At 48.2% G+C, this 20,549-nt stretch overlaps 5 protein-coding genes across 5 annotated transcripts; 2 read left to right on the forward strand and 3 right to left on the reverse strand.

Moving 5' to 3' along the window:
• Nucleotides 1-110: 110 nt before the first annotated feature.
• On the forward strand, nucleotides 111-950 carry BC939DRAFT_467382 (uncharacterized protein; the record flags this gene model as incomplete). Its single annotated transcript, XM_051557779.1, has 3 exons — nucleotides 111-240; nucleotides 385-513; nucleotides 611-950. Coding segments are annotated over 3 exons (279 nt in total), but the record flags the coding sequence as incomplete, so codon positions are not given.
• Nucleotides 951-1,045: 95 nt separating this feature from the next.
• BC939DRAFT_21378 (uncharacterized protein) lies at nucleotides 1,046-1,881 on the reverse strand. The gene has a single exon (XM_051550725.1). It carries the CDS (start codon nucleotides 1,684-1,686, stop codon nucleotides 1,168-1,170), a length of 519 nt encoding a protein of 172 aa, XP_051406991.1. The 5' UTR covers nucleotides 1,687-1,881; the 3' UTR covers nucleotides 1,046-1,167.
• A 1-nt stretch (nucleotide 1,882) lies between these two features.
• On the forward strand, nucleotides 1,883-4,468 carry BC939DRAFT_21379 (uncharacterized protein). The gene is made up of 4 exons (XM_051550726.1): nucleotides 1,883-2,989; nucleotides 3,138-3,423; nucleotides 3,521-3,843; nucleotides 3,957-4,468. Exons 1-4 carry the CDS (start codon nucleotides 2,349-2,351, stop codon nucleotides 4,381-4,383), a joined length of 1,677 nt encoding a protein of 558 aa, XP_051406992.1. The 5' UTR covers nucleotides 1,883-2,348; the 3' UTR covers nucleotides 4,384-4,468.
• An 85-nt stretch (nucleotides 4,469-4,553) lies between these two features.
• Nucleotides 4,554-7,947, reverse strand: BC939DRAFT_507837 (uncharacterized protein; the record flags this gene model as incomplete). Its single annotated transcript, XM_051560928.1, has 5 exons — nucleotides 4,554-6,041; nucleotides 6,134-6,536; nucleotides 6,650-6,762; nucleotides 6,877-7,809; nucleotides 7,942-7,947. The coding sequence occupies 5 exons, from the start codon at nucleotides 7,945-7,947 to the stop codon at nucleotides 4,554-4,556; spliced, it is 2,943 nt and encodes a 980-aa protein (XP_051406993.1).
• A 175-nt stretch (nucleotides 7,948-8,122) lies between these two features.
• On the reverse strand, nucleotides 8,123-10,633 carry BC939DRAFT_467388 (major facilitator superfamily domain-containing protein). Its single transcript, XM_051557780.1, has 3 exons — nucleotides 10,118-10,633; nucleotides 9,569-9,802; nucleotides 8,123-9,477 (listed from the first exon to the last, which is right to left on the reverse strand). Exons 1-3 carry the CDS (start codon nucleotides 10,307-10,309, stop codon nucleotides 8,167-8,169), a joined length of 1,737 nt encoding a protein of 578 aa, XP_051406994.1. The 5' UTR covers nucleotides 10,310-10,633; the 3' UTR covers nucleotides 8,123-8,166.
• Between the last annotated feature and the right edge of the window lie 9,916 nt (nucleotides 10,634-20,549).

Below are 20,549 nucleotides of genomic sequence, written 5' to 3' on the forward strand. Positions count from 1 at the left end.
TTGAATGGGACGCACCAGGACCCTTATGCACGATTCTTTCTGACGAGTTCAACACTATTAACTCTTCTCGTGTGCCCTTTTTTTTTTTTTCTTTATCTCGTCATACAGATCCAAAGATCGCGCCTGCGATCCAACATCAGGCTGAGGAACTCAAGCGTGCCAAGTTGGAGACAGCGTTGGCCCACAAGATCGAGAACCGTCCTCCAGTGTCGGAGCTCATTGATCACAATATCTTACATGGTAGGGACAGAAGGATGTTTAGAGCGTGCGCCACTGGTTTTTTTTTTTTGTTCGTCACGCATTGTATACAACTGTGCTGCATACCAATTCACATTAACATGGACGCGGTCGTTCTTTTCTTTCTTTACTAAAAATACACGTTAGCCTCGAATGTGGCACCTGCATTGCAAAGCAAGGAGGCCGAGTTGAAGCGATCACAGCTCGAGGATGTTTTGAAAACCAAGATCCAGGAACGCCCTTCGCCCGATGCGCTTGTTGAGAAGCACATCCTTGGTATTACCATTTGAGTGGTTTTATTCTCCATTTTCATAGGGAAGTGTGGGTACTTACGCGTTCTTCTCATTTATACACCATGTTTTTCAATGAATAGAAGAGGGCCAGGTTGCATAAGGGATCGGTTGATGTTGTTTGTTGAAGCGTAGGAACAAGGAGACAGAGGATATTCGACGGCGTTTTTATTTTATTTTTTTATTATTGGCTTTGCAAAGGACGGTTGATAGTTGAGAAGGGACAGGAAAGAGTGTATCAAAAGCTATGGAGTTGTCTGTACATCGCGTCGAGATAAAGTATATATGCCACACTTTTGCTTGAGAAAAAAAAGTTGAATCTGGCTCATCTGAACGACGACGACAAGAATCAGAGCAGAGCTGTACACAATGATGTCGTTCCTCAATCATCATCATCCAAACCCTTTTCAAACCGTGCCGTGTTATTCAATTGAAATAGATTATATTTATTTATTGGTGAGTGGTGTGAATACAATTACGGATATCAGATGCTGAGATGTAATGCATGAGCATGAGCAAACTATCCTTCGCTCGCTTGTCCAGACGTTGGGCTTGGTACCATTTCTTTAGGCCGGTGCATTCTGCAAGACCTGTGCCTAAAAGAAGAGTGAAGAATGAAACAAATGGGCGGATGATAATGTTAGGTTCCAGAAGAATAAATAGAAAAATGAGAGCTGAGAAAAAAAGAACAATCGTCCATCGTTTCGTTCGTTCCGTCGCGTATCAGTGATGGGCGTGTCCTTACTGGAGGGTTAGGAGAGCCGTAGATGGCGGCAATCTTTGGGATCATCTCCAACCACTGCATCATCTCGGCCCAGGGGCAGGAGTTGGTTGGGTCGAGACAGGTGCCCCAGAGCTTGGCCTTGTACTCGACAATGTCCCACATCAGGGCGGTGAGGCAGGCAAAGCCAGTGGGGTCCTGGGTGCTGTAGGAACTTATGGAGGAGAAGGCGTTCTGGCCGAGGATGACCTTGTCAAGGGTCTGGAGCTGAGTGGCAGAGAGGGAGGTACAATTGCCGACAGTGGGGATTGCCTTGAGGATGCAGTTGTGGCAATTGGTGGACTGGGCTGCGACGTTGGTTGAGGAAGAGGAGAGGGCGAGGAGGACGAGGAGGACGAGAGGGCTGAGGGCGACCCAGAGGAGGGATGAGGAACGCATGGTGAGGACGAGTCTGATGAGAGTGGAGGAGGCGAGCGATGAGGAGAGATGGAAGAGGAAGAAGAAAGGCGGATACGATGCATGAAGTAATAATAAAGAGGGAATGGCTCTTTGTTGTCAACGCCCACAATGACCACAATGACAGAATCAAAATTCAGGGACTGGGGGCCCGCTTGAGAACGCTTTGACGCCCTCGTTCGTTGCAGAGCAATTTTCATATCCATTGGCTACATGGCCACCCCCTTCTGGATCCTGCACGCAAACATGCATTCCCTCCCGGGACTCCGAATGTCTCCCTGAAGAGTGTCTGTACTCGCTTCCCGCCTTCATCCTCGTTGCTTATCGGTGTGTGAGTGTATCGAGGGTGGGACCAGGCTCCCAGGTCCCCGCGCTCACTGCGGTCACGCCGGGTAGACCAACCGATCGTATTTCTTTTCTGGTCCTGGCAATACAAAGAAGGTCTGCGTGATCAGAGTCAAGGTTGCCCAACGCCTTTTTCTGACGACTCAACACCAGCGCGACAATCTACAAGAGCAAAAGGAACACCTGTCAACATTAAGGACGCGCCTTCTTGCTCTCTTTCTCTCTTTCATTCTCCATCGAGCACGATCGGATCCATCCCGACTATCAGCAAGGAAACAAACGGAATTTCTGACAGAGCCATGGCCTCGTGGGTGAACCACACCTCCGCGACGATGCAGAGCCACGCTCCAGCACGTCGCTCAGGACCCTCCGGATCCGAACGTGCCTCGCCTGTACCCTCTAACTATTCCACACGCGGTTCCAATCGCCAACAGATCCAACCCCAGCAACAACAACAGCCGATCCAACCTCAGCATCATCAACCTCAGTACCACCAACAGCATCAGTTCAAGGTATACCAGCCTCAAACGCAGCAACAACAGCACACACATCCCTCCGCCATGCCTATGCAGCCACGTTATCCCGTGCACGCTACACCGGCTGCTGGAGCTCCATATGGGTACAGTGCTCAGTACAACACTACAGCGAACGCAAATTCAGCCTCTAGGATGGCCAACGCTTTTGGAACCTTTAGCACCTATGCTGCAAGGATACGGGAGGCAAACAGCGCCTTAATCTTGCCGCCTGCACTGGGACGGCGTGCCAAGCGAGCCGTGGTATCGATGGCAGAGAGTGATGATGACGATTGGGATTTTGATGACTCGCCTCGCAGCACACCGACTAGGCATCAGAAGCAGCAGGCCTTGTTAGAAAAGGAGAGGATGGAGAAGGAGAAGAAGACATGGGCACGTCGCCCCCGAAAGACGCGTCATGTCTTCAAGTAAGTAGCAGCATCGCTTCAGAGCACGCACTCAAAGACGCCTTGCTTCTTTTTTTTTTTTTTTTTTTTTTTTTGGACTTTATAATCTATGCTGCGCTTCATTATGCATGCAACTGATGGTATTTGCACTGCTTCCTAACATTGATAGTTCGCAAAGGGACTTGGAGGCGGTTGCAGATCAGGATGCGATTTTGGTCCCCATCCGCCTGGACATTGACACAGACGATCACCGACTGCGCGATACATTTACCTGGAACGTGAACGAGCAGCTGCTGACGCCAGAGAAATTTGCAGAGATTCTGTGCGATGATCTGGATTTGAGCACCACAAAGTTCGTCCCCGAGATCGCACAGTCGATTCGGAATCAGATCGCAGAGTTTGAACCAGTCGCGGAGGTCCAGGTCCCCACCGAAGGATCTAGAGTTGTCATTCAGGTAATGTCCAATATGTGGGACGTAATCCAACCTGATTGAAATCGAATGAAAGAACCGTTACTAACAAGACTCGATTAAAATAACTGGTGACAAATAGCTGGATCTGCATGTTGGAGGCATCAATCTTCGGGACCGTTTCGAGTGGGATGTAGGCTCGGACTTGACGCCAGAGGAGTTTGCGAGACAGTTGGCGGCGGATTTGGGTATTGGTGGTGAATTCGTTTCGATGATCGCACACGAGATTCACGAGCAGCTCTACCGCTTCAAGCAGGATCGATTACTAGATCGAGGATTCGAGCCAGAACCGCTTTATTCAGGATTCCGTTTTGCTGACGAAGGCGAGAGCTGGAGCCCAGCTCTTGAGACACTCACCACGGAGGAGTACGAAAAAATTTTGGAGGACAGGGAGAGGAGTATTCGGTACGACAACCTCTCTATATGGTGGCAATGCGACTAGGTATTATGGCATCTCTTCTTTCGGTCAAGGGCTAACACTGTGCCTTTTTTTTTTGTCGCCTTCCTTACAAATCTAGACGAAACCGAAGAGCGACATCCAGTTTTACGAAGCGTCGCGGTGCCTCGTCGTACAGCGTACCAGGCTATCAGAGCAGAATCACAAAACGTGGTCGATTGACTCAGCGACATCAAGCCATGAACATGGACGGCTACAAGGACTGGCAGTGCCAGCAATGTGGGCTAGGCGCATATTCGACCTTTATGTTACGTTCGGGACCTGGAGGCGAAAAGACGCTGTGCAACACCTGTGGACTCTATTGGGCCGTCCATGGAGGTCTCCCGGAAGATAGGAAGGATCTGTTCAGGTTCAAGACTGAGAAGGAATCGACGACTGCGGCTCCATCGACAGTTACTACGCCCTCGGCTACTACGATTGCGACACCCCCAACGGAAGCACCAGTGGATTCAGCCATGGAGTCAACACCAACGCCTGTTGGCGTATGAGAGCTCTAGAGGATGCTGCCATGCAATCCTTTTTTTCTTAGCTTTTCTCGACTATTTCATTGTATGCATCGTAATCTGCTACAATCGTCTTTTGTTCGATTAAAACTTAATCTTAATAGAACCACTCTTGTCATCACTGTGTATTTTGCTCATTTTTGAAAACATAAAGTCTAAGGTGTCTGCTTGGATCCATCTGTTGACGCCTTTTTTACTGTTGCTGCCTTGGATACTCGCTTCGATTTTGAGGACGAACTGTTGCTGTTGGTGCCTCCATTGTTTGCTGTTGATCCTGAGTCCGATCCTGCGCTTTTGGTCCCGTTCAACAGCACCTGTGTCTTTGGTAGGACAGGAAACTCCTGGTATTGCTGTTGATGTTGCCGTTGCTGTTGTTGTGAGCCCTGCTTCTTCGGAATAGCGGCTGTGTCCCTGACGTGGCTGTGGGACTGGTTGATCTGATCATTGTAGCTCTTCTGATCGTTAAGGACCTGTATCGGCTTCGTTTGAGTGACTCTGCGCCCTGTCTGTGAGGGCACCGCATTAGCAGCAGAGTCGGCAGTAGGCCCTGCTGCAGAAACCTTCAAAGAATCTTGATTCCGCTGCTTCGATGTCGTATTGACAGAATTCTGCGTATAGTGCATCGCTCGCGCCGTAGCCCTCCTGTACCTGCGTTGTCGGGACGTTGACTCTAGGTTGGTGCGAGGATCGTCTTTGTGGCCACCGTCTTCATCCCCAGCGCTCTTGTTCTCATCATTTGCACGATCCTTGTGCGCCGGATGGGCTGCAGGAACTGCCGGCGCTGTAGTTGCAGGTTGTAAGGTTGTTGCCATATCTGTCCTGATCGACGGTGTCTTCTCTGGCCCTGGTACATCAGCACTAGGCAGAACGGGTGCTGATGTGGATTTCGGAAGCTGCTCTCTCTTTCGCTCATGCTTCCACTCAGTCTTTCTCTCCCTCGGCCGATGGGTTTCCGGAGCTCCCGCGGTTGTAACGACAGCGACTGGTACGGCACTCGTTTGGACTGACTGCTTCTGCGATTGCTTCTGAGTCTGTGTCGGACGCTTCGGCTGCTTCGGCTGCTTCGGCTGCTTCGGCTGCTTCGGCTGTTGCTGCCGCTGCCGCTGCCACAGCGGCACGCTGTACTGTTCAAGCGCATACTCAGAGATGGGTTCAAGCGCCTTCTCGAATTCGCCCCTACTCAAGTTCAGATACACCACCTCAAAGATCTTCCACACTCTAACCAGGTGTCGCCCCGTACATGATCCCGCTACGTTGCGGTCTCGAATAAACGGGTCCATGACCACCAGCTTTTTCTCCCCCTTCCCATGCTGCGGTAACCGTTTGTTGTTGCCGTCATTCCGTGCTGCTTTCTCCCTGGCTCTCGTAATCTCATCGCGTGTCCTGACCCCTCCACCAAGTCGAACATTGACCTCCTTAGTCTGGTAGTCAAAATAACGCGTAAAGTACTCGAAGAACTCGATCAAGAGCTGGCCGACCGACTTCGTATTCGCCGCTCCGAAATCCTTGTACCGGGTAAAATCGCGGTCGAATGTGCAGTCCATCATGTCCTTGCCTCCTCGGCCCTCGTGATCCATTTGAACAAAGAGGGCGCTCATGCGCTCCTGGGGTTGTGCCTGCAATGACGGCAAGATCGGCGGCTCCTATTTTGTTTTCGTAATCGTAGAGTGGATATGAGAATTTGGTCCGCATGTTTCCCAGCAATAAATGGGTCCAATACCAGTCGTTCACATACCTGCGCTTGCAAGAATCCGATCGCCATCATCACATAGGCATAACTGCTAAGCCAAGCCTGACTGGAGTCATTGATTTGATGCTTCTTGACAAGGGCTTTGATGTTGTACAGCAATGGTCGTACACGATCGTCGATGAGCGTGTAGCATCGTATCAGCTCGCTGTTGTGGATCCCAAGAACATGGTTCGTGTTGATATCGCAGTTAATCCTCGAGACTGGGTCCACAAACTTGACGATCGGCACTCGAGCGTTCGTGATCGGTTGCACTTGAATCATACCTGCCCGTCGCAAAACTGTCGCCAATATGCGCATATTGTTATATGATTTTGTCTGTTGGAACGTAGTCGTTGTGATACACAAGTCTGCATCACTCGACTCTGATCCCAGTCCACTGGCATATGAACTATTCAACGAGAGCCATTGTATAAAGAAAAAAAAACCTTTGTATTAATGTATATCGCGTATATGCGTATATAAGCACTTGAAGATGATATATTCGGCATGGGAGATCGTTACCCAAAGACCTCTAAACGAAGGCTCTCTCCCGGGAAGGCAGAGTCCAGGAGTGCCTGGAGCTTCTTGATGAGTCCCGTCCGCTTGGTCCTATAATCCTGACTTGGCACCAGGCGCTAGAGTGTCCATGAAATCGAAGCAATCAAAAGTTAACCTTCAGCATGATGTCGCTAAAGCCAGGCGACATCCAATACAGATACTTCATTTGCTGCAACAGATGCCTCCCTTACTTGATAAAGCGCCATCATGGGCGCGCTGACTTTCTCATAGGCATCATTTTGCGGTATCACGACAGGAAGATCAAATTGTCCCTGAAGTCCATACGTGACTCTACTCCGATCCGTACTGATAACGAGTCCCGCCAACTGGTGTGCGATCGCCGCTGCATGCTCGCTGTTCTTGTGTGACAGTGCTTGGTTTGCGCTGTTGCCAGATTTCTCGACAGCCTTTTGTTTCGTCTTCTTGGTTTTCAGTTCGAAGGACCTTGATGTGTACAGAAAGATCGCCTGGTCCAACACACGATCCTGCTCCGCGGCCTGTACCATCAGGTTCCACAGTTTCGTTCGCAGACTGTAGACAACTCGAGCAATCATATCCTGACATGCTGATTCGGCCTCAGCGTAGAGTCCCTCAAACCGTTGGATGTGGGTTCGATCAAGGATCGGGACTTGGATACCCTCCGAAATCGACATATCCTCCTCCTTTGGAATAAGGACCCTTGGCTCCAAGTCGTCCTCCTGTTCATCTTGTTGAATTTCATCGGGACCCTGTTCATGTTGCGGTAAAACAACCCCGTTGCAGCCTCCATTCGCGAGGATGTACTCGCGGATTTTCTTGTTGTCACTCAAACCCGCCTGCTTAAACTGCGACTCCATTGCGGCGCTCCCAGCATCCCCAGGGTGTCCTTCGTGGTAGATTCGACAAGTTTCCTGAGCGAGCTTGAACCCGGCTGTCAGCTCCTCGAACGAAACAAAGGCATAGTTCGGTTTGGTTGATTCAAGAAGGGTCGGGTCGAATTTGTTGGACCGCGAGGCGGTTGCTTTCTCGAGCAGGATGGTGTCGTAGAGGAGATCGACAAGCCGGACCTTTTTCTTGGGACTGCTGGTGATATGGCTGTCATTGCTGCTGGTAGCCAAAGACTCGTCGGGCTGATCTACTGGAGCCTAATGATACGACCATAAAATAAAAGACAACGATAAGTTGCCACAGCTCACTTGAACGCCCAAGCGCGGAATCAGACTAGGAATCAGATGCGCCATGAGAATCCCTGCTAAGTGCAGGAACGGCATGCTTACCTCCATGCTGTCGCCGAGAGAGTGTGTGGAATGATTAGGAAGTGGCGAGGCAAAGAAGCATGAAGAAAGTTAGGTGCCTTCGCACTGCGCCGCTCTCTCTGAATTAGCCGCTTTTTAGTCTAGAAGCACAAGGCTGGCAAAGCATAACTACATCGCCCCGACACATCGTTTATCATGCAATATTGTGGCACTGTGAATGTTTATATATGAACAAAAATGCGCCTTCTACTGCCTCTTCTTCAAAATGGCCGTTTCTGTCGAAGCGACTTTTGTTCGGATAGGAAGCTTGCGCACCTCGGGCAGGATTCTGCTTGCCAGAATTGTCACGGCTGCAACCGCCAGAGATACAGCTCCGTAGCAAACCAGTGGTCCCACACGCCAGTACAAACTGCACGCTGCGATCGGGCCCATAGCACGGCCAAGTTGGCCCCAGGAACGGAAACGGCCCAAAGCGAGGCCCTTGCCGATCGGCTGCACCGCATCAGATGTGTTATCCTTGGATCTCGACGCTGCAGAGGGGCTATCGGATCCCATGTCGCACACCAGGCTAGCCAAACTAGTCAGACAATTGACGACGGTCGCGCTGGTGACGGCCAGTCCCGTTGCTCCGGCATAAAGACCCCACATCCGTGTCTTCCTCGACCAATCCTGAGCGTTGAGCCACAGCACTACGTTCCTGAGTACGGACGACTCAAGTTTCTCGTTCAGGACTAAGAAATCTTCTGAAGCTGAGCCGTCACCGGAGACGAGCGCAATGCATCCCAATCCGATTGCGGCGGCGAACATACCCTGGAGTACCATGCGCTTCTCTCCAACCTTGTTCGCCCGTCGACGCACATAGCCGCCCTGAATCAATGAGGACAAGATCCCGATGTAGCCCAGCAAGGCGCCCTGCTGCATGTGAGTGAAGTCGAAGAGATGAAAGGTCAAGAATGTCAAGGTGAACTCCATTCCTGAGAATAGGAACAAGTGTGCAAAATGCGTGAACGAAAGCCGGCTCAGATATCTGTGCTGCAAGTGAATGATGCTCGCCGTATCCATCACAACTGGAGTAATGTTTGATGATCCGTTCGCGTTCGATCCTAAAGAAGCAGACGAAGTTCCTCCGTTGCCTTCGGCTCTAGTCTTCTTCTCGTCCTCCACGGTCTGCCGCACTGCCATTCTCCAGCTCTCTGAGTTAGTTTCTGGCAGTTTGCCATACAAGTAGAGGGTCTCAACCGTCAAAAGCACCATCGCCAAGAGTGCTGATCCAGAGAAGGGGTGCAGCCCATACAGTGCCAGTCCAGGGAACGCAGCGACCAGGTCCTTGTTTGCAAAGTACGCTCCTAATGCTGGTCCGACCGTGAAAGCAATCGCAAACGCAATTCCCACCATAGCCAATCCTCGTGATCGCGTTGCTGGAGTTGTGATGTCGGAAATCATGGCGATCGATAGCTGGACATTGCCTTCGCTAAGTCCACCAATGATTCTGGAGAGTACAAAGAGCTCAAAGGAGCCAGCAAACAGCCAGACGCCGCACGAGATCAGGTTTCCAAGCTATGTACGATTCAACATATAAGAGCGGTCAATATTAGATAGAAGCCTAACAATATCTGCAAGTATTGTTCGTGAAGTAAAAAGTCCCTACCATTGTCATCAAAAGCACCCGTCGTCGTCCCAGGACATCAGAGAGCTTTCCAATGACTGGAGAAGCGACAAACTGCAAGACTGAGAATAGCGATCCGAGTGCACCGCCCAGAAGGACAATGTCCATTTTCGGTGGCCGCTTGATGGACTGGGATCCTGAACCCTGGTGATCGTTCAGCCCAATGATATTCTGGAACTCTGTTAGGCGCGACAGCGACCATGCCAGTAGCGATGTCTACAATGTTATTAAACAGCGTGATTGAAATTAAAAAAAAAAGATCTTGTGCAAGCTGAATTGTCATCCACATGGATACGTGAGTGCCCGTTTTAGGCAATGAAAGTCCATCACATCATGATCACATCAAAAACGGATTTGCATCAACGGGTCATGGCAATCCAGGGTGCATGCACCAACGTCATCATCAGTTGTTACTGATTCGCCGAGGCAGCGATCGCTAATCCAAGTAAGATTCGTTTTCCTTTGTGCACACCCTCAGTAATCACGATCAAAAGCAATGGAACATTGAAGCTGATAAAAAGAATTCCATACCTGGTCGCCATGCTCGCTCTCACGATAGAACTGAAGCAGCCTTGGAAACAAGGGCAGGATGATGGTGAAGGCCAGGATGTCGAGCAGTAGTGCCGTGAACACGATCCGTGTGACCTTAGGGACCGACACTGCAGTCGAGGGTGCTGCTGCCTTTGAGGCATTTCTTGCTGTAGATGACCCGTGGTGAGTCATTGGTTTGAGATCAATCTTTTTGAATGTAGACAGGAGGATCGATAATAGAGAATGCAAAACAGAAAAGAGATGGAGTCCAGACAAGTGAGGAAAAGAAAAATGCTCGAAGAAGTGCAGATGATGTGTATATGAGGAAAAAGATATACTTCTTAGGAGATTGAAAAAAATAATCTGATAACCACTTTCAAACCTTGTTGATAGCACCAGTCCTTTGGGCTGGACCCTCAACTACGCTCTTTCGCTTATCAGATGCTGCGATGACCCCATCCATTTGCATAGTACTGCTGCGCGCGTATGGATACAACCTATAATAATTCGTCTAACCTTTTTGCTATTCTTTCTTCTGGGTGAAAAGCGAGGCCATACCGACGACGCGAACCTGAAGCTGCCTGCTCATCAAGGACTTATTTCCTCTACCTGTTCGGGAACGCGAAAACGACGCGTGCTTGGGCTATGCTTCACTGACTTCAGTTTCATTCTCTCCATTCATTCTCACTTGGGAGTACTGACCATTCTTGGCCCACAATCGACATTTACGTCGCGCACTATATTCGCATTGGCATCTATGCATAGCTGTAAGTGCAATCACGCATATCTTGGCCATCAAGCCACTTTCCTTACACATGAAGTGCCTCAAGAATAAAGTATATTTCAACTTTACTGCTGTTGCTCATGTACACACAACATACTCTGAAAAGATATATACAATTGGAATAGCTGTGTTCTTCGAATGTTACGTTTTATTATAGTCCAAAGCGCACACAAGGCCAGCTGCGAACTAGTATAAGATGGCGGTCTAAATCTCATTGAGATACATTGCTCGTCATAATATGACTTCAGAAACGAGAGAACACGCCTCTCGGGTAGTCTTTGCTGTAGGTCCATTTGGGTCCATTTCATTCCCTTAAAGCGCCTTTACTGCTAGGAACAAGTCCTTTCTCGCTTTCATCTTCAGCGAACATATTTTTTGGACAGCATTCGGACAAAACGAAGTGCTGTTGTGCTGTTGCTCGGAAATGAAAGCCCAAGAAAATACAAAGCAAACTTATACTAGGCTTTACGGCTACTTAGCAGGCCCATACGAACAAATACGCGCCAAATCGCAAGCGAAAGTACTACGGATACGTTATGCGAGCATAGGTGAGCAGTAGTAGGAAATTGACCATGCTAGCAGAACCCGTCGTGAACGCTGCGGAGCTGCTCTGTCTCGCTCCTTGCACAATGTAGGGTTCGACAAAACACATGCACACACATCCAGCACCGCATGGGAGTTTGAAACAGCGACCCTCTCCACACAGTACTGCATGTATATGGCAGCTTGTCGACCCATGCTTCATTTGTAAAGTGCCGCAGGAGGGTAAACGTAAAAGAATGAAGAAAACGCGTCAGCCCACTTGCGAAGCGTACGTAGATCGACTGTCGTCACTGTTCGACTCTTCATATCGGGATGAAGGTATTGTATTATTATTATTATTTCCAGAGAGAGAATAAACGAAAAAAGCGCCCAAGTCGACTGCACAATAAGAAGGACAAGCGTCAAGATCACTATTTTGAGAGCGATAAAAAGTTATAGATGCGATCGCTAAAGCTCATTCTACTCTTTTTATTCGATTTTCATGGTTTAGAATAGCCCAATACTTCACATCAACTTCGATTGGTACGATGATATTGGACTGGAGGTTGGTCACTTGGTCGCTTTCTCAATACAAAGCAGGCTAAGGCAAATGTGGTTGAAAGCCATAGCGTCTTTTATTACAACGTAGTGCTCACTTAGTGAGCCACTGGTGTCTGCAGATTGAGGTCAAGGCGCCGAAAGCGCGTTTGAGACGTTGGAATAGGTTCGGGGAAGGAAAGGTTAGAAGAGCATTTGGCAGGTTGCCGAAGATTACAGAGCGAAAGTGATATTGCCCAGGGTCAATTCAAGGTGGAATAAGGTCAACTCCATTCTTATCGTATTATTTTGTAACATCGTGAAGAGAAATCCGCGGGAAAGTCGGCGAATTTGCTGGATAGTAGTACATTCGTATCATTGACGCTATGGATTCAATGCGTTTATACGCTGGTTGATGCGGAAAGGTTTGTCCTGTTGACAAGTTCAAAGACTTGCCGCGTTTTTTTTTGTAATGCTCGCTCGCAAACAAAGAGTTACTAATCATCGTCTATTCGTCAACTACATGCATCGCCATGCTGTCGTTCGTTTATCGAAATACAAGTTTACTTAAGTCCTGCAAACATTTCCCTTATATCCGTTTCGCGTAGCATCATGCTAGCCGAGGATGAAAGAGCAAATCAAACTTCTTGAAGCATCCCGCACTTTTCTAGAGACCCTACCCTCTTGATCACTCGGTTCATTAGCAACCCTCTTTTCAAATCAGGGGCAACCTGCCTTCAAATACCAAGTTCTTGTTTTCAAATCGGCCGTTTGCCGAGTATCTTGTGCAACGCTTGTTTTCCTCAACTGTGGAGGGTACATGTATTTTTGACGTGTGTAATGAGCGCATCTCCCTTCATTGTGCATGATATGAACAAAAGAGGAAAAAAACCGGTGGCGATGGTGATGACCTATCATGTCTTCTAGATTAGCCTCAGCGGCAATGGTAAGATATGGCAGCGCATAATCCTGGCGTCCACTTCTCATTGCGGCCCCTGGGAACAAGGCTGTGTGCTCTGTAATGATTATTTCTCCAGGCGCACTCTCAATGACAATAGGTATTGTATCATTGGCCACATTCCAGCCCCTATGTTGCGCCATTGGCCCATGGTTTTCTCGCATCTTGTAGCACACGAGCACAACAGTTCAATTGGACACAGATTAAACACCAGCCAGCGCTCTGTGTATCGTATTTTCTTCGACATAAGAGGCCATGCACCGTTTTGGATCCCCCGCGGGCGAGTCTAGGTAGATGCACTCATTTGCTTCGGAACAGCAGCTTTAATAGGATTCAATAAGGCTCCTGGGAAGCATGAGCAAATGCCGTATCCAATCAAACATCCGTTAGACGACTTGGTTGGATCGTATCTGCGTCGTTCTGCGTACATCCACAATAGGGCCATTGTGGTAGGTACTTCGGCAGATACCACTCTGAAGCGCATCATGTGTCAGCTGCGCCTGACGGTTAGATATAGTCTCGGAAGCTGTGCCGGGAAAAAAGCGGGACTGAATTCATTACGCTAATCTGCAAGAGGAGAAGAATGCGTGTGTACGATATGTAGACGACGATATCAAGGTCTGGCCCTTCAGCATCCACATTTTCTTCGCTGTAGCCCAAGGAGGTCACTTAAGAAAGGAGCAGGGACAAGGCTACCAGCGATAACCTGATCACCGCTCGCTGGTGATTTATCTCTGTTTTCTTTAAACAAACCGAACCATGAAGTGAACTTACCTTAGTCGATATTCCATTCACGTCGCGTTAGTATGCTGGATTGACAACCAACGACCCTCAAAATGCATTATTTACAGTTGTACCCAGTTGCTGCTCATGCTTTTCTAATCTGATGCCCTTGCCAAGAACACCCAGGCGTCCGCTTCGGAAATAATATTAAAATAAACAAGGTCATTTGTAGGACACGCAGCAATCAAGGACACCATGCATGTTGTATGCAGGCAACGCTTCGGGATCCGTTCCCCTGTACTGGGTATGCCTCTTTAGTGTTTGCGGTGCGAACTCCCCAGAGCGCGGCTTGTGATCGCTCGATATGGGATTCCTGTAAAAATAACTCTTTCCCTCTCAGGTAATGTCACACAGAGAACGAATGCTTCATGCATCTGTCAGCGAATCGCCCGTCAGTCTTGTAAGGACAGGATTGTCCAAGCAGAGTCCCGATTTTAAGTTGCGGACAGGGACGCTTCGATTTTTCTTAACTTATTTTCCATACTCATGATACGTTAACCCAACTTTGACACTTCTAATCTATTAAGTCCATGACGCGTGAACAAATGGGGAAATTGTAACCATGCACATTGACCATGCATGAATATTCAAACTTCCGCGGAGAAAATTTAGGACGCTATTAAGAACAAAGGAGGTGCAGTCGACATATGGCCGTCATTCATTCTAGTGACGCGGGGGGCGAGGTGGACAGACAAGCGCTCTTCCAGGAATCCTAGAAACGCATAGTGGACTAAAAAAAATAGATAATAAAAGCTATCTTGTATGGTCACCTATTCCGGGCTTAAAATAAAATAGAATAGAATAAATAATGGTCGAGCGGCTAATTTTTTAAAAGTTATTTTGTCGCGTACAACGCGACGGGCATGGCCGAGTGCCTTGAGAATCTACTTTATCTAATGCTCGACATTTTTTAACATCGAGCTATGAGCCTTCCATCGATTTAGCCTAGGATCTTCTGGCGCTTAAGCATCTCAAGTAGCCGCTTTGGCTTCCGTAGATGGCGTATTTGCTCCAAGAGTCGCCCCGCTTTCTGGAGCCTAGCTGGTGGATCATCTAAATTTAGGCATGCCGTACCGGATTTTTGTTCAGGCTCCCCTAGTTTCCGTATTATTCTTTGACGGTTCATACGTTCGAACGACGATAGATTATCGAGAAGTGTGTCATTTTCTGTGCACAGTATGTCCTGTGCGCAGTAATTCTATAGGATTCCATAGCCTGACACGAAAGAAACTGATCGCTTTGAATGTGCTGACCCCTGATCATCCTTTCTCCCAACCAATGCGTTCGAATTTAATGAAAAGCTAGCACTGCTCTCTTGCGCTTGCGAAAGAAAATTAGCCTGGATTGGCGCCATGGTGATAAGGACCAATTAGCTGTCAGTACTTCTGGATCTATTCTATTGGAGTCGGGTGCAGCTAGCAGCGCGCAAACGGGTTTGATGTGAACGCGACTTCGACTTAATATTTACACAGCATTACTAATTAAGCTGAATAATATCCGTGGTGGCCACGATTGTCGCTTAGCCCAGCTAAGGTTTGAAGGGACCTCTTTTGTGATCACACATCATAGACTACAATAGACTATTAGCCATCCCTGATACACAAACAAAACATTTTATTCAGTTTAGTTTAGTTTTTCATTGACTCGAAGGAGAGCACAACAGAAGAACGGAAAAGGCTGCATGGAGATTGGGTCAATCGTAATGGTTTAGTACTACACTGTGTGCAACTTGCTCGATTCTTGTGGCCATTTGCCCCGATCATTCTGCGAATATTTTCTTTTTACGAACGATCGAGTGTTGCAAGTTGTTGTTGTTTGTAGGCATTTAATTAAGTAATGGTGGCAAACGGTTCATCACTCGTCTCGATTCGCACGCGTCGATCGTATACGAAATTGAGCAAAACGGCTAAGGCGTCCCCTTAATTCTTCTGCGTGTTGTGCCACCAGTTCGATATTGAATTATCATGGTCTCCTTTGTTTGTCGCGCTGGCATGTAAGCAGGGCTATGGCCAATAAACAAGATTGTCAGGTAAGGAAACTCAATTGCTGCCTCATAAAAAACGAGACAACGAGTGAGCCGCCAGAGGAGATTTTGACAATGAAGAGGAGCAGCAAATAGAGGAGCAGGCCTCTGCAGTACAGTAGTCTATGATGTTGAGCAACGTGGTGTTTCACAGACGCTCATTCGCATTTCATTTAAGATCCCTTGATAGTCCATTTTTCTGACGCCGTCCATAGCACGCCCTTCATAGAGAGCACATTTTAATAACGTCCATTCCTCGGAGGTTGAGAAGGGGCAGGCTTGGTAGTCGCCGGACGGGAATTAATGCACTTCTGACCATTGACAACGCACGACTCTGAATCATTTTTATTATTTTTTATTAATTTTTTGTACGCGTGCCTGGCAATCATGTCAAAAAACGATGGAGATACTGGTAGCGGCGCTTCTTGACGTGGGGTTTCCAGCAACGTATGATGTCACGGTAAAGAGAAAGAGAAAGAGAAGGAAGGGGCTTGGAAAGTTCGGCGGATGGTTTTTTCAGGGTATGACACGGTGCTCTTCTATCTTCTCTGTGATCAGAAAATCAAAATTCCGCGGACAATTTTTAAGTCTTCCACCCCTCGGGTCTGGCTCCATTTAAGGTAATTACCAGCATTACAGTTTTCGGCTGGGACAGGGGCTTGAGTATGGAACATTGAGAGCCAGAGAGGCTGCGATTATGACCGAGAAGGGGCCGACGAAAAAGAACGGGTAAAGTTAAGGTCTAGGATGGATGGTGATGAGTGGAAAGTGAGCTCCAATTCGATTGGATCTATAACATGACATGATCAGCTGAACGTGGAGCTACAGCTGCTGGGCAGCGAATGTTAAGGTTCCTTTACAAGTGGGTGTCCCAGGTACAACTACCAAACGAGGAAATTTTTGTAGAGGCACGAATAGAGTTGCATTTAATGTAAAAGAAAAAGTGTAGATTGATTTTTCTTTGCTTTATATCTTTGTGTCGTCCGAGGTTCCACAGCGATATCAGTTACTCGGGAACTATTTCCACGTACGATTACCCTGCACAAGTTGGCCGCACGTACTATACCTCTGGAGGAACGGTTCAGCAACCCATTCATAGGTTCACACCAACAAAGCTAAGCACATCTTAACATTCGTTTACATCTGCCTGTCAAGGGAGCAAGGAGGGAACGTATTTAGGGCAGCGGTGCGCACTCTCTGCCATTTTTACCCTTTTATCTTTCTCGAGTGCACCATGCAGTATCTGCATATTGGCGGATTGTTTCACAAAGAACCATGCACAAGCGACCAAGGATGCACACACGCAAGCGTACTCACGACACATCCATCCAAGCATTGCTGCATCGCCCGAAATAAAGGAGTTTTGGTCTTATGTGGCAGAATCAAGCATGCCACACATTTTGCCTATGATTCATCATAGTACACCAGACCTTGGTTATCAGGGAACTGCCGCTTTGAAATTTGAACAGGTGAGGCTGAATGTGTGCGCTCATGCTTTTTTTTTTTTTTTTTTTTGATGCGGTAACAAGGGCATAATCTTCGTTTACCTGTCCGTGTGTGTCGCTACTGGCCAACCGAGTTTGTTTTCACGTAACAATTTAACCTGGCACCTTGGAAGAGCAATATACGAGATCCCATCGGTATTTCTATGCTGCGAATATTTTTTATTATTTTTATAAAAACAGAGCAGTTTATGGGACAGAGAGGTAAAGGCGCATCTGGTGCAGGCGAGAGCGTGGTTCTCGTTCGGAGCATGTGGCCCACGTTGCGAGAAAATTTCCTGGCGCCGTTTAAAAATAATATAATATACATCTTCAACAAAACTGGAGGTACCGGCCGAGGCCTTTACGAATATATAAAAAAGATGGAGTAAGGATATTCATGTGCAAGAGGAGTGTTTTATCTCTGTAAGACGTATTGTTACCTTGTTAGCGCCCATGAACAAAAGCATATAGGGCTGTGTAGGATGAGGTTGTCCAGATATAGGCTAAGAGAAGAGATAGCACGTTTCTCACTCCTCGTAGGGGGTTCTCGGCAGCCAATGCACCAAAGGGACCCTTTTTTCTTTCATTATGAGAGACGGGGCTTGGATAGGTAGTTTAACGTGAACTATGTTAGCGTTTGCATTGTCAAGTCCTTCGGGGTTTGCCAGGCCAGCATGAACATTACCACATTTACGTCCATCGGATGCCCTTCTTGTGTTTGTTCGTCTTGTCGTCAGAGGATGGGGATGGACGTTGCAACTTTGATCGAGAACCTTAACTCAGCGTGTCCAGGGGCTACTTTTTGAGGCGTTGCTCTGATTGCATGCATTTTCCCATGGCGTTGATGAGCACTCGGCCAGATAATGAGAAAGCATAAGAAACCGTTCCGATTCAGAACATTGCAGAGTACGGAATTAAGGCATTGATACATAAGTGGCTGTGGCATATAGAGGTTAAAATAATAAAAAATAGGCGGCGAGAGAAACCAGAAGAACTTCAGATGCCATTATGCGTCAGAAATGCATGAATCATAAATACGAGGAAAATACTCAGTTGACAGAAGTTCTACAGAAGAAAAAAGAGAATCTGGCTATAACTGGGTATTGGTAGCTATAACACTGGTTAATTTACATTGCGAGACAAGGACGTAATTGCTCCTTGGACACTATCTGATCGGCCATACCCTTGAAGGTGATAAGAGTTCATTGCAGTTGTTTATTGCTCGACCCAGCGCACGATGGCATGCAGGAGTGCAAAGGTCGCTCATCTATTGGCTCTAGGTGCCGCGCGAGCACTGCAGCAGATATTTCGTAGCTTAAAAAATAAAAACTGCGGCCCGGGAAGTGAGCGAGATAGGAGTAATGTGCTTATGGTATGCGAATGATCGAATGAATGACTATGTAGGGAAGCTAGTAAGCGGGGAGGACGAGTAGATAAATTGATGTGGAGTGTGAGCGTGCACTCATGCCAATCGGAGAGGAGACATTCCTTTCTATTAGGCAATGGCGGCAGTAACAGCAGCGGCAGCTGGTCTTTCAGTGCATGGGCATTGTTGAATGTGGTAGACTAGCCCACTGCTTTATCGCTTCAAGATACGTTAAGTTGTAGAAATTACGGTAATTCTGAATCGAATGCTCTCACAAGCAAGAAAAAAGTATTTTAATTCCTCGCTCCCGTTATATTCTTAAGAAGCATGCATGTATGCCACGTCGGTGGTGGAACATGCCATTGTCAAAACAAGTAAAAGGAAGGTACACACCGCCCACCGTTGCCGACCCAATTGAGTTTTCTATTCAGTCGCCCTATTCATTTGCCCTACTCACCCTTACCCTTCGTTCTTGTCGCTAAGCTGCTGCTCGTTTTCGTACAAATAGACAACAAATCGCCGTCTCCTCTTTCCCTCCCTTTCCCAACCTCACCCACCCATCCTCTCTTTCTTCCTTCTCTCTCTCTCTCTCTCTCTCTCTCATACAACCTCACACTTTCTGTTCCTCGCTCTCGCTGTTTCATCGCCCGTAACGGCCTCTCGCGTCAGCACCTTCGCATCCTCTCTCTTTCCCTGTCTTCTATTTGCACGAGCAGCCGATCTATTCCAGCAGGAACTGCGGCTTCGCCATCTCTCCTTCCACTGATACCTTCATTGTCCACCACACCCCCTCGCCCTCGCCTTCTTTTGCCCCTCCTGTGCCTTTATACCCATCAGTCCCCTCCCTCCTCGGGCTCGGCCCTCTTGGTACTTCTTCAGAAGCACTCTTTTCCGCACTCGTTCCCTCCCTCTCTCTCGTCCTGTTTACTTTTCTCACCTAGATCTCAGTCACCAATGCTCTCCGCGGACTTCCCCTCCGAGTTGTTTCCATCTTCTCAATTGCCCCTTTTTACGCCAACCTATCCGTCTCCCGATATCTCCAGCGCCTTTGAACACAGCTCTAGCGACCTTCCCTCAAAACACCACAGCCAGCCTGATCTCTTTATCGGTGGTTTGATGTCACCGACCTCATCTATCAAGGAACTGTCCGATTCTATCGACGACGACGACGACGACGAAGAGATGGACGAGTACGATATCTTTGCCGCTCCTGGCCACCACGTCAATGACCAGCAGCTCCAGATTCCTCAGACCGAGTGCAAGTCCATGACACCACCAATGACCCCTCTTCAGGTCCTCCGGCCGACACATCGTATGTTCACAAAGAACGTCTTTCATGTCCCTTCAATGCCGCCACCACAGCGGCATCCTTATAGCGGACTGGCGCCTGTTGACATCACACACATGCACCCATCACTCCAGCTCCAGCTCCAGCAGAATCCTCTGCAGCAGCACTTTCAAAACTCTCAGTTCCTAGCCTCGGATGTACAGTTGCAGCAGCAACAACAGCAACAGCTACAACAACAACAACAGCAGCAGAACATGATCTACTCTCCCTATCTTCAGTCGACGGTCTCTCCACAGACTATCCCAGTCGCCCTTCCGCCATACTGTTCATACGTACCCGCAATGCAAACCCAACAGCAACGCGGTTCTGCCTCGCTGCATTACTACCTTGCTTCGTTGGAGCATCCACAGCAATCGCTGCCTTTGGATGGCTCCTTCCAGCGCCCTACTCTTCAGAACACTGTACCTGCGTTTGAGCAGAATATGGATCTGTTGATAGTTCCAAAGCTGGAGGGCTGCAGTGGAGCCGATCCATCGTCTTTGCTAGTGTCTTCGGCGCCTTCGTTGGTCCAATCACCCACCTTGTCCTGGGCTTCTGTTTCGCGTGAAGCCTCCCCAGCTTGTGCACCCATCATGCCCGTCTACAAGCGAGTGAACTTCCGGTCTCCTAAGAAGCGCTCGAGCTCTA

Source organism: Gamsiella multidivaricata (genome assembly GCF_025024155.1).
Source record: "Gamsiella multidivaricata strain RSA 2152 chromosome Unknown BC939scaffold_108, whole genome shotgun sequence".
Lineage (NCBI taxonomy): Eukaryota > Fungi > Mortierellomycota > Mortierellomycetes > Mortierellales > Mortierellaceae > Gamsiella > Gamsiella multidivaricata.

What these genes read in the sequence shown, in the direction of transcription:
- BC939DRAFT_21378 (XM_051550725.1), bottom strand. Translation starts at nt 1,686, where the DNA reads ATGCGTTCCTCATCCCTCCTCTGGGTCGCCCTCAGCCCTCTCGTCCTC.
- BC939DRAFT_21379 (XM_051550726.1), top strand. Translation starts at nt 2,349, where the DNA reads ATGGCCTCGTGGGTGAACCACACCTCCGCGACGATGCAGAGCCACGCT. An exon ending in AAGACGCGTCATGTCTTCAA is followed by an intron (nt 2,990 to 3,137) that starts GTAAGTAGCAGC and finishes TAACATTGATAG; the next exon opens with TTCGCAAAGGGACTTGGAGG. An exon ending in GACAGGGAGAGGAGTATTCG is followed by an intron (nt 3,844 to 3,956) that starts GTACGACAACCT and finishes TTACAAATCTAG; the next exon opens with ACGAAACCGAAGAGCGACAT.
- BC939DRAFT_467388 (XM_051557780.1), bottom strand. Translation starts at nt 10,309, where the DNA reads ATGACTCACCACGGGTCATCTACAGCAAGAAATGCCTCAAAGGCAGCA. An exon ending in AGAGCGAGCATGGCGACCAG is followed by an intron (nt 9,803 to 10,117) that starts GTATGGAATTCT and finishes ATAACATTGTAG; the next exon opens with ACATCGCTACTGGCATGGTC. An exon ending in GGGTGCTTTTGATGACAATG is followed by an intron (nt 9,478 to 9,568) that starts GTAGGGACTTTT and finishes AATCGTACATAG; the next exon opens with CTTGGAAACCTGATCTCGTG.